General features: G+C 35.9%; 1 protein-coding gene across 1 annotated transcript in view; it reads left to right on the forward strand.

The window, feature by feature from the left end:
* dnah6 (dynein, axonemal, heavy chain 6) overlaps positions 1-12,099 on the forward strand; it is a 233,378-nt gene that overhangs the window by 77,012 nt on the left and 144,267 nt on the right. Inside the window, exons 44-48 of the mRNA XM_073950785.1 lie at positions 3,800-3,971; positions 5,046-5,192; positions 7,887-7,960; positions 9,788-9,942; positions 10,106-10,337. Of these exons, the coding sequence (XP_073806886.1) occupies positions 3,800-3,971; positions 5,046-5,192; positions 7,887-7,960; positions 9,788-9,942; positions 10,106-10,337 (780 nt within the window). The remainder of the gene's footprint in view (positions 1-3,799; positions 3,972-5,045; positions 5,193-7,886; positions 7,961-9,787; positions 9,943-10,105; positions 10,338-12,099) is intronic.

Below are 12,099 nucleotides of genomic sequence, written 5' to 3' on the forward strand. Positions count from 1 at the left end.
ATTTTTATCCACCTGGCTAAAGTTTGCCATGCAGTCATGTCCCTCTGGATACAATCAAGCCTTGCCCTACTTTTTTCCTCATTGAATTTTATTTTCATTCTCAGATATATGTCACATATAGTTGAAGGCAAAATTTTTGACCCTCTTATGAAATTTTTAATTTATTTTCAAACATTTCCCCAAGTGATGTTAAACAGAGCATAGAAATTTTCACAGTATTTTCTATTAGATATTTCTGCTGGAAAAAATATTTTTTTCTTATGCTAGGCTGGAATAAATTAATTCCTAAATGTATAATATAATATAATATAATATAATATAATATAATATAATATAATATGATATAATATAATAAAATATAATATAATATAATATAATATAATATAATATAATATAATATAATATAATATAATATAATATAATATAATAATATAATATAATATAATATAATATAATATAATATATATTTTGTCTATTTAGTTATGTTTTTGCTGTGTTTGCCAGCTTATATGTTTATATGAAAAGAAACATTCAGATTGTTTTTTATTAGTTTATTTTATTATTACAATCCTGTGTGTGTTTAACATAGGAGAGTGGACTTTACAAACCACCTGTAGCAAACCAACTCTTTCCTCTTCCTCTCTATATGCATCAGCTTTTCTACAAAAACTCCATTTATAAAACTAAAAAAACTGTTAAACTAACTTTGACTTGTCATGGCATCTATGTATTACTCCTCTCTGGTGATTTGAAGTGCTTATTTTATCTTCAATTCTAATTTTCTTTGGATCATTTGCTAAATGTAATTGTAAATTTAAACTACCTGACAAAAGTCTTATGGCTTATTCAAGTTTTAGGAACAACAAATAACAGCTTGACTTCTAGTTCATTTGGTATTAGAAGTGGCTTATATGAAAGGCAAAGGCCTTAAGATTATTACCTAAATAAAATATGATCATGCCTTGATTTTTTAAATTGTTTATTTAGGACAGTAAGGTCTGACTTTGCTAAGACAAAAGTCTTAAGACATTAAAATCATGTACAGCATAGAATATAAAGTCATGTTGCAGAGGAAAAAGTGTATGACTCCCATGAGCTTGGAGGACTGCATCCATACATCTCTGCAATGACTCAAATAACTTTAATTAATAAAGTCATCTGGAATGGCAAACAAAGTGTTCTTGCAGGACTCTCAAAGTTCATTAAGATTCTTTGGATTCAACTTCAATGCTTCCTTCTTCATCTTACCCTAGACATACTCAATGATGTTCATGTCTGGTGACTGGTCTGGCCAATCCTGTAGCACTATGACATTCTTTGCTTTCAGGAGTCCACTCTGCAGATCTGTCGCACTCCCCCATACTGAATGTAACCCCAAATCATGATTTTTCCTTGACCAACTTTGACTGATTCTGTGAGAATCTTGGGTCCATGTGGCTTCCAATAGGTCTTCTGCAGTATTTGTGACGATTGGGATGCAGTTCAATAGATGATTCATCAGAAACATCTATCTTCTGCCATTTTTCCAAATGATCAACTAGATGTTAAGTTAATATTTCTTGCTGTTACAACTGCGATTGACGACAAGACTATGGTCAGGTAGTGCAAGCTTTTATACTACTTTTGCAACCACCTGTAACAATAAATAATAATCCTAAGAATTGATTTTGAAGTATCTGATCTGTTATGTGGTTGAATGTCCATCAAGCAGTTTCTGAGTGCATATCATCTGAAGATCAATTAAGAATTCTGAAGCGTCTAAAGTGTATTCAGCAGACATGACCCATAACCTACATAATTGGGCTCCCTCATTAAGACTAGATAAACCTAAAATATGCAGGTTTCATCTTTAGCAGCTTCCTGAATAGAAAGTTGACAGCAGAGTATAATTGGATGTTGGAAAGGAGCTGTCCAATGTTCTGAAGCCATCGCTGTACATCTGAAGCTATCCGTGGTACTGAACTGACAAACCTTGAACTGAAAATGGTCAATCCATCAACCTTGCACGCTGGAGCTGCTCTTCAGTGGATTGTCCTTCAACAGTGACACTTGTATTAAACTGAATTGAATCAGGTTTAGTTGAACTAGAACTAAACTAATATTCTACCAGTACTATGCTGCCTGCCTTTCTTTGTCTTAGTCCCTGCTTTTATAAGGGGATGCCACAGCAGAATGGACCATCAATCACTCTGCCATATGTTTTACTGGCAGTTTTTTTAGCTTTACCTTTACAGGTGAATCCCCCTAACTTCGCAATCCTGCTCTGAGCTATTCAGGACTTGAACCAGCAACCTTGAATGTGGTACCAACTGAGCTACCAAATCACCCCTGCTGTCTGCCTGATGTGCTGAATATGTTCCACAATCTAAAATATTGTTATGGCTTTTTATTCTTTTTCTTCATCTATGTAAAGCTGTTTTGGCACAATCTACATTGCAAAAGCACTTTACAGGTCGTGAAAATGCTGGAGTATCATTAAATTTTAATTCCGGACATTGTTCCAGAATTAAACTTATGCACAAAACTGGAATATTGCATAAAACATTTGCAAAGAAAGCACTGTTTCCATACCGTCCCATCATGCCCCACTTTTTACAGAAAAGCACATTGCCATTGCTCTGTGTAATTTGCTTTTGTGTGCTTGTCAAAACAAAATCATATGACTTTTTTGATGACCATGCTGGAATTTATTTGGGAAATGTGTTTCCATTGTAGGCTATGCACATTTTATACTTATCTGATAAAAAGTTGATCCTGCTCAGTTGTGCACTTAACTTTTTTATGTGCATTTTAAAAATGTATGTTGAATCTTGCTATTTCCATAAAGCATTTTTATTCAGTAGTGCAAAATGTGCATAAAAATAGGTGGATGGAAACATAGCTATTGAAAGTCTGGGAATTCAATATTTTACAGTGCGGCAATATGATTGTGGTTAGGCTATTTTTCAGCCTCATCAACTGGCAGCCACTTAAGTCAAATGCAGTCACTAGACTGTACCTGTTAGCTAAGCCTCATATATGCCAGGATAATCTAAGTATATAGATAAGTATAAAACGCTTTGGCTTTAAAATGATCACTTCAAGGTCTTCAAAGTAGACAGAAAAGCTAAATGTAAATATAAAACTACTATGAAAGTATGAATCATATTTTTTCCCCCAAAATAAGAGATCAATTATCCATTGATGTTCTCATTGTGGCTTTTAAAGTCATGCCAAATATTCATTCATTTATTTATTTATTTATTTGTTTTTGGCTTAGTCCTTTATTTATTAGGGGTCGCCACAGCAGAATGAACTGCCAACTATTCCAGCATATGTTTTATAGAGTGGATGCCTTCCAGCCGCAATTCAGTACTGGGAAACACCCATACACTCTCAAATTCACACGCTACGGCCAATTTTGTTCACCCAATTCTTATAGCACATGTGTTAGGATTGTGGGGGGACCCGGAGCTCCCAAAGGAAACCCATGCAAACACGAAGAGAACATGCACACTCCATACAGAAATGCCAACTGACCCAGCCGGTCAGCGACCTTCTTGCTGTGAGGCGATCGTGCTACCCACTGTGCCACCATGCTGCCCTATTACCTTATTATTTTAACATTATTTTAATATTATATTATACACATATAAACACATCAGCAACCTTTTTTAACAGGATGTCTAGGAAATTCAGGTTTTTAGTTAAAGAAATCAGGGAAAAGACAAAGGATTTGGTACTTGGCTTAAAGTGGCTATAGAAATAAAGACGACTTGATTTGACATGGAAATCTGTTCTTGTATGTGCATGTTTGCAGGCTATTTTGGGTGGTTTTCTTACCGAATTTTCCACGGCGGTCAAGCAGGCTGCTGACAGCATTGTGGACGCTGCTGTTGAGATCTACCATCGCATGAGTGTAGATCTGCTACCTACACCAGCCAAATCCCATTACGTGTTCAACCTTCGAGACCTGTCTAAATGTGTGCAGGGTAAGAACCACAGACATGTCCACAAACACACTTTGACAGAGGCATGAGGGCTTTTGCAAAAATGTTACAAAGACATCCATCCAGTCATTCAAATACCGCACACAGACCATTCAAATCCCTAAGAATGGACTGTATGCACAGCTAGTGTTTTTCAGCTAACGATGAACTTCGGTGAGAGCTTGATGTGACTATTTTCAATCTCATAAAGTTCCTTTTATAGCATCAATGTTGTAATGTAATTCAAATATAATCAGTTAAATAGACTTAAGCATCCATTCGGTTTTTAAAGCCTAAAAAGAGATGAAAGACCGTTTATATGTAGGTGCCGTCATTAGCAGCAGGCTAGTGCAGAAATAACATTGAAAATACTAGGATAAAATTAATTTCCATATTTTAAAGACATGGTGCAAAAAAAAATAATAATACAGTGCTTCTCATTTGGTCTAATACCCACTTTATATCGTATCTCAGCCAGGCAGTGAAGATTGCTGTTTTTTTTTTTTTTTTAAGAAATCACATCTTAAACGCAGTGATTTTGTATGGGATGACAATACACCAGAAGTACTTGGGCTGGCTAACTGAAATTAAAAGTCTGTGTCCATATATCCCGTTTAAAACTACAGTCCATTCAAAAAAATTGCTTTATCCCCTAGAGTGTTTGGCATCTGTTGTACCAAAATCCACCAAAGGCTTTTAATCAGCTTTCTTTGTTTAAGAGCTCTCAAATGACAAATACAAATGCTCTCTCTTAATTTGAAATGCACTTTGGGGGGCTGTTAAAACGTTGGCTTAGGACTCATCCACAGGCCAAATTATAGACTCTCAATAGGAGATACTGTCTATCTAAGCTAAAGCACAACCCCCATCTGATTATGTTTTCATTTTTAGTGAAAGGTCACAGGCAAGTTTATCTTTTACTGATATTGATCTGTAGACACAGTATTGATTGTTTGCCAGCAGTAAGTCTTGCTATAAAGATATATATTAAAGAATCTAATCTGTGTAAACGTTGAACAAAATTTCTTTTCATTATTTGTCTTTGAATGTGTGTGTGTGTGTTTGTTTTCTGTGTAGGTATGCTGCAGTGTGAGCCAACTACGGTTAGAGATCAAACCCATATCTTCCGTTTGTTCTGTCATGAGTGTCAACGTGTCTTCCACGATCGACTCATAAACAACGAAGACAAAAGCTACTTCAATACCATGATCTCTGAGATGGCCAGTAAGCACATGACCCTCAAATCCCCTTCAGTGTTAATCTCTCTAGTCCAGACATCTGTTAAGGTGTATATTATAGGGCTTTTCTCTATTAAAATAATTAACACTGGGTCATTCTAAACATAGGATAAATTGAATCCTGGGTTATCTTCACTTTTCACACACTCACTCTTTTTTTCATATCATTTTTTATTATTATTCATTCATTCATTCATTTTCTTGTCGGCTTAGTCCCTTTATTAATCTGGGGTCGCCACAGCGGAATAAACCACTGAACTTATCCAGCAAGTTTTTACGCAGCGGATGCCCTTCCAGCCGCAACCCATCTCTGGGAAACATCCACACATACACACACACACACACTCATACACTACGGACAATTTAGCTTACCCAATTCACCTGAACTGCATGTCTTTGGACTGTGGGGGAAACCGGAGCACCCGGGAGGAAACCCATGCGAATGCAGGGAGAACATGCAAACTCCACACAGAAACGCCAACTGAGCCGAGGATCGAAAACAGTGACCCAGCGACCTTTTTGCTGTGAGGCGAACGTGCTACCCACTGCGCCACTGCGTTGCCTATTATTATTATTATTATTATTATTATTATTATTATTATTATTATTATTATTATTATTATTATTATTAACATTATTATTAGTTGTTTGCATGGGTAACAATTAATCCCTGGTGTTTATATGTATTCATCACAGTTCTCTACTTATGATTAAAAGAGGTGGACAGATGATAACCTGAGGTTAAGCACAATATGAAAAGCCCTTACAGTATATCAAAAAAGTGAGTGGTCATATGAACTATGTCCAATAAGACAATAAAAATGTGATTTTATTTTTTAAATATGCATCGTAATGTTTAAGAATGTGACCCTTGACCAAAAAAACAGTATTAGGTTGCATGGATTTATTTGAAGGAATAGGAATAAAATAAATTGTATGAGTCTAAATTACTGACATGAGTCTAAATTACCGACTACAAAATTATTTGAATATTAGGTAAAGATCAGGGGCCTCATGTATCAACGCTGCGTACGCACAAAAACTTTGCGTACGCCAGGTTTCACGCTCAGAATCGCTCACGTTTGGATTTACTAACAATGAACTGAACGTGGGAATGTGCGCAGCTTCACGGCAGCTTTCTGGCTGGCGTACGCACATTTTTTGTGCGTGTCTGTTTTATTTCCATTGGCGACTCCTGGAGGCAGTTGTGTTAAATTCCTCTCTACAAAGTGTCTGAGCCTTGCAATGGCAGCTGTCTGAGGTGGGTTCAGCAGGTATATAAGGTTTCCATACCATACATTTGACCAGCTAAACATTAAAGCACAATTTGCAGCAGTCGCCTGTTTTCCTAATGTAATCTGAGCAATCTACCGCACGCACATTGCTATAAAGACACTATCTGAAGATGAATTTGCATGCGTGAATCAGAACCATTTCCATTCAATAAATGTGCAAATAAAATATGATGCTTATTGATATGAACTTATTGATGATTCCTACTTGTCTTTCTCGTGATAAATAGTTGGCAAAATCTGATATGTAGCGGTGGAAAAAACAAGAAAGAGTTCATCAGACACTGGATTCGAGCCGAGTTCATGCTCGAACGTATCAATTCACGATCACAAGCGTCTTACGAGCGCGCCACTGAGACTGTTGAGCGTCCTGTAACAGTTTACAGATATAAACCACACTATTTCTTTTTTTTTTTTTTATGCACTCAGTGCGATATGTTCAGACCTAACTGTGTTGACCGCATCAGCTAAACTCTCCCACTCTATTTTTTTCTTTTGTTGTTAATTCCGGAGAACAAACTTGCAAATAACACCGCTTTTCTCCGGTCTACCTCCGAAAGCAGCACCTCCAATTCACATTCTGTTCAAAGTTTCTCTTTTTGCTTGCTTTTGCCAATGCTTTTTCGTTGGGTTTTGCCATTAGCATAGTCATTAACATATTCATACGGGGGAGGAGGCAGGGAGGGGTTTTGTGCTCGTGCATGTTGCGCTCAGTTTTACGTTCATTCAGATGTACAAAAGAATATGCGTGAGATTCGGCGTACGCAGTGTTTCATACATCTGAAATTTTTTCTGCGTAAGCACATTTACAGCTTTGTGCGTACGCAATGTTTTAGTAAGATTTCTACGGAAGTCTTCGTACATGAGGCCCCAGGTTCCCAAAAACATTTTAGAAATACCATTCCATAAATAAATCAAAATTGTTTTGAAATATGAATTGCTAAGAACTTAATTTGGATAACTTTAAAGGCAGCGTTTTCACTAATTTGTTGAACACTCAGATTAAAATTTTTCAGATAGTTGCATCTCAGCTCTATATTGTTATATCATAACAAAACATACATGAAAATTTTTTTTAGATGATGTAAACATTTCATATAACTGGTTTTGAGGGTTACAAATATGTTTTTTTTTTAAATAATTTGCAGATAGTTTAATGTTAATTATTTTTTATATTTATGCTTATTGTACTTATAGTCCATGTTAAAACTGCTTTTTCATAAATTTAGATAGAGGCACGTTGATCAGATTAAATCTTCTAATTTTGCAGTGTGACTTATCAGAATGATCTGTTTATTTTTTGCTTTGCCTCTAACCTGTCTTCCTTTTTTGAAGTAAACGTTAGTGTGCTGCTTCTTTATCTTTCAACTGCTTCTTTTGTTCAACAGGTAAATATTTCAGCATAAACATAGAGCCAGCATACTTTGTGAATCAGCCCATCATTTTTGGAGATTTCATCAAGGTATAAGTGTTTTTGTAGCTGTCTGTTTTATTAGTTTTGATTGTATAATGCTATCTGTTTACGTTTAACTCTTTATATAAAGAAGTTTAATACAACAGTACTACAATTATAGTTTATCAATGGTTCCAATAATGTTCCCAATAAGTTGTAAATAAAATAAAAATATTTCTTAACATTCTTAGTATGTTTAAAATGTCTATCAGATGTGGTATCATTCTTGTTTAGGTTCCAGTAACATCATTATAAATTAATGATTTTAGAATGTTCCTGTCTTGTGTTATATTAATGTGTATTATTTTTCTTTCAACATCTTGAGAATCATTCATCAAGTACAAATAACATCATAAAGACATTCATTCGTTCATTCATTTTCTTTTCTGCTTAATCCCCCTATTAATCTGGGGTCGCCACAGCAGAATGAACCGCCAACTTATTCAGCATTTATTTTTTACGCAGCGGATGCCCTTCCAGCTGCAACCCATTTCTGTGAAACATCCATACATTCTCATTCAAACACATATACTACGAACAATTTAGTCTAACTAATTCAGCTGTAGTGGATTTCTTTGGACAGTAGGAGCCTGGAGGAAACCCACGCGAACACAGGGAGAACATGCAAACTCCACACAGAAATGCCAACTGACCCAGCCGTGGCTCGAACCAGTGACCTTCTTGCTGTGAGGCGACAGCACTACCTACTTGCGCCACTGCGCCGATCATCAAAAAAGTCATTCCAAAAACATTTTTTCCAACATTGTTACAAGAATGTTTCCCAGACATTACTTTAATAATGTTCTGTGCCAACTTTGCGCTTTTAGAGAACATTACTAAATGATCTGTGAGTGTTTCCTGTTATCTGGGTAGTTAGCTAAAACAATCACTCGTCTATTTCATTAGTAATTTTTAGAGACAATATGAATAATTTTTTTTTATTATTAAATACCTAAAAACTACTTGAACAGTCATACATATATAGTACTTACATTCTACCTAATATTTCAAAGATTGATCAAATCCAAAAAAATAATCAATTTAACTATTGAAACACCCAGCAGGCATAGGATGTCAACATGAGGTCAGATTGATGTTGTACTCCCATGTTGTGGGACGCTGCATTTTGCTTGGAATTGAGAATCGGCATGATGTTTGAAGCCAACGTCAGGCCGACGTCAATGTCCAACATTGAACAGACTTTGCATTTTGATTACTTTCCAACGCAACCTAAAAATAACGTCTAATGATGTCACAGCTTGTTGTTGTGTGGACGTTACCAATATAGCGCCTATCAGACGTCAGATTTTGGTTACCATACCTGATGAATAAATGTCAGTATTTTACGTCAATATGATGTTGGTTTAAGATGTTGGCTTGACGTTGGATTTTGGTCACTTTCTTACAACCTAAAATCAACAAAATATCAAAGTAATTTCATGTCTTATTGGATGTCAAAATAACGTTGTCCTTAGATGCTGGTGATCTAAATCTAACCTATTATTAATGTTTTATGACGTGTGTCTGCTGGGATTGTACTAATGATGCCATACAACCTTGCTTACAGATTATACATAACAGAACCCTAAAATGTCACTCATTTGTCATCAGCAATTGCTTCAACTGTCTAGTTTCGATTTGATGGCTTTCAGCCTTACTCTGCTTTATATTACCATGATAATAAGTTTTACTTTAACTCATTTTGTCATGTCATCATGAAAATATGCCTTTGTGTGGTGTTAATATGTGTCCACCAGTGGCAAAAAATACACATTTCACCTTTAATGACAGGGTTTAGTTAATGTTTTGTAATTAAACAATTTAATTCAATTTTAGGTTGGAGCAGACAAGGCTGATCGTGTCTATGAGGATCTAACTGACATGGACAAGATTCGCCAGGTGCTTCAGGACTACCTGGATGACTACAACACAACCTTTGCAAAGGAAACCAAGCTGGTTTTCTTTCAAGATGCCATTGAACACGTGTCTAGGTAAACAAGCAGCTTGCCTTTTCGTCTGGTGTTCACAAAAGCAGGTGTTCAGATGACCCTGTCATTTAGCCTGCACGTCTGGATCAGTTTACTAATGGAATGCTTTGTTCATCCACCCAGTTGACCTTCCTTTCTTATCGTTCATCTGTTCCTCTGTCCACAGAATTGCCCGCATGATTCGCCAAGAGCGTGGCAATGCCCTGTTGGTTGGTGTGGGTGGCACAGGAAAGCAATCTCTGACACGTCTGGCTGCTCACATGTGTGGTTACCGTTGCTTTCAGATTGAGTTGAGCCGTGGTTATAATTACGACAGCTTCCATGAAGACCTGCGTAAACTTTACAGAATGGCAGGTGTGGAAGGCCAGGACATGGTCTTCCTCTTCACGGACACTCAGGTACAGCCTAGGAGAAATCTGATAATAAATGATATTAAAAGTGTGTGTTTTTTTATAATTAAAAAGTATTAAAAACAAATAATTATTTTAAATAGGTTGAGTGGATTTAATTCATTACAATAATCATATTGCCAGGCACAGTAAGATGGAAGTAACTACATATTTATATTAAAACGTGTTGTATAATAGAATTGTACCAAGAGTAATATCCAATGATGCAAGCTAGTTAGTTTTTTGCCACTTTTTTTACTTTTTAAACAGAACACAAAGAGCCATTTATGTTTATGTTATTCATTCAAATTAACAGTACAAGACAAGATCATTTTTTGATTTGTCTTCATGCACTAACTGGCCCCTTTATTAGGTACACCTATTCAACTGCTCGTCGATGTAAATCAGCGAATCACTTGGTAACAACTGAATGCATTTAGGCATGTAGACATGGTCAAGTCTGTCTGGTGCAGTTCAAACCGAGCATCAGAATAGGGAAGTAGGTGATTTAAGTGACTTTAAACTTGGAATAGTTGTTGGTGCCAGACGGGCTGGTCTGAGTATTTCAGAAACTGCTGATCTACTGGGATTTTTACGCACAACCATCTCTAGTGTTTACAGAGAATGGTCCGAAAAAGTGAAAAATCCAGCGAGCGGCTGTTCTGTGAGTGCAAATGACTTGTTTATGCCAGAGGTGAGAGGAGAATGGCCAGACTGGTTCCTCCTGATAGAAAGGCAACTTTAACTCAAATATCTACTCGTTACAACAAAGGTATGCAGAAGAGCATCTCTAAAGATTGGAGAAACGTTGTCTGGTCTTGATTTCTGCTGTGACATTTGTATATTAGGGTCAGAATTTGACATCAACAGCATGAAAGCATTAATCCATCCTGCCTTGCATCAACAGTTCTGGCAGGTGGTGGTGGTGTAGGGGGATTTTCTTGGCACACTTTGGGCCCATTGGTACCAATTAAGCATTGTCAACACCACAGTCTAAGCGAGGATTGTTGCTGACCATGTCCATCCCTTTATGACCACAGTATACCCCTCTTTCAACAGGAAAATGCGCCATGTCATAAAGCGTGAATCATCACAGACTGGTTTCTTGAGCATGACAATGAGTTTACTGTACTCAAATGTTCTACACAGTCACCAGCTCTCAATCAAATAGAGCACCTTTAGGATGTGGTAGAACGAGAGATTTGCATTATGGATGTGAAGCCGACAAATCTGCAACAACTGTGTGACGCTATAATGTCAATATGAACCAAAATTTAATCTATACCATGATTACAGAAGTTGTGTAGGCAAAACGGGGTCCAACCAGGTACTAGTAAGGTGTACCTAATAAAGTGGCTGGTGAGTGTATGATGCACAAAACATATAATATTTAAAAATAGAAACATTAATCCAAAATGTTTTCAAAAAATGTTGTTCCTTTAGTGCTGTTTTAATTTTATTTATTGCTCTATTAATTATGTTGTTATTATTATTATTATTATTATTATTATTATTATTATTTTATTATTATTATTTTGTTTTGATTTTTTTCATAATTTTAAAATTAAAACACCAATATGAAAACTATGGCCTTGATGTACAGTTATAAACATTAATAATGACATTTGCTATTTATTACATTAAACTGATTCGTTATTGGTGATTTTAACAATTAAGCTTCATTAAGTGATCTTTAGATGATTTTTTTTTGCGTATTTTGAAAATAAAAGTTAAGAATGTTCACAATTACTAGTGAATTGATTGTAAATAT

The sequence above is a fragment of the Danio rerio genome, chromosome 1 (assembly GCF_049306965.1).
Source record: "Danio rerio strain Tuebingen ecotype United States chromosome 1, GRCz12tu, whole genome shotgun sequence".
Taxonomy (NCBI): Eukaryota; Metazoa; Chordata; class Actinopteri; order Cypriniformes; family Danionidae; genus Danio; species Danio rerio.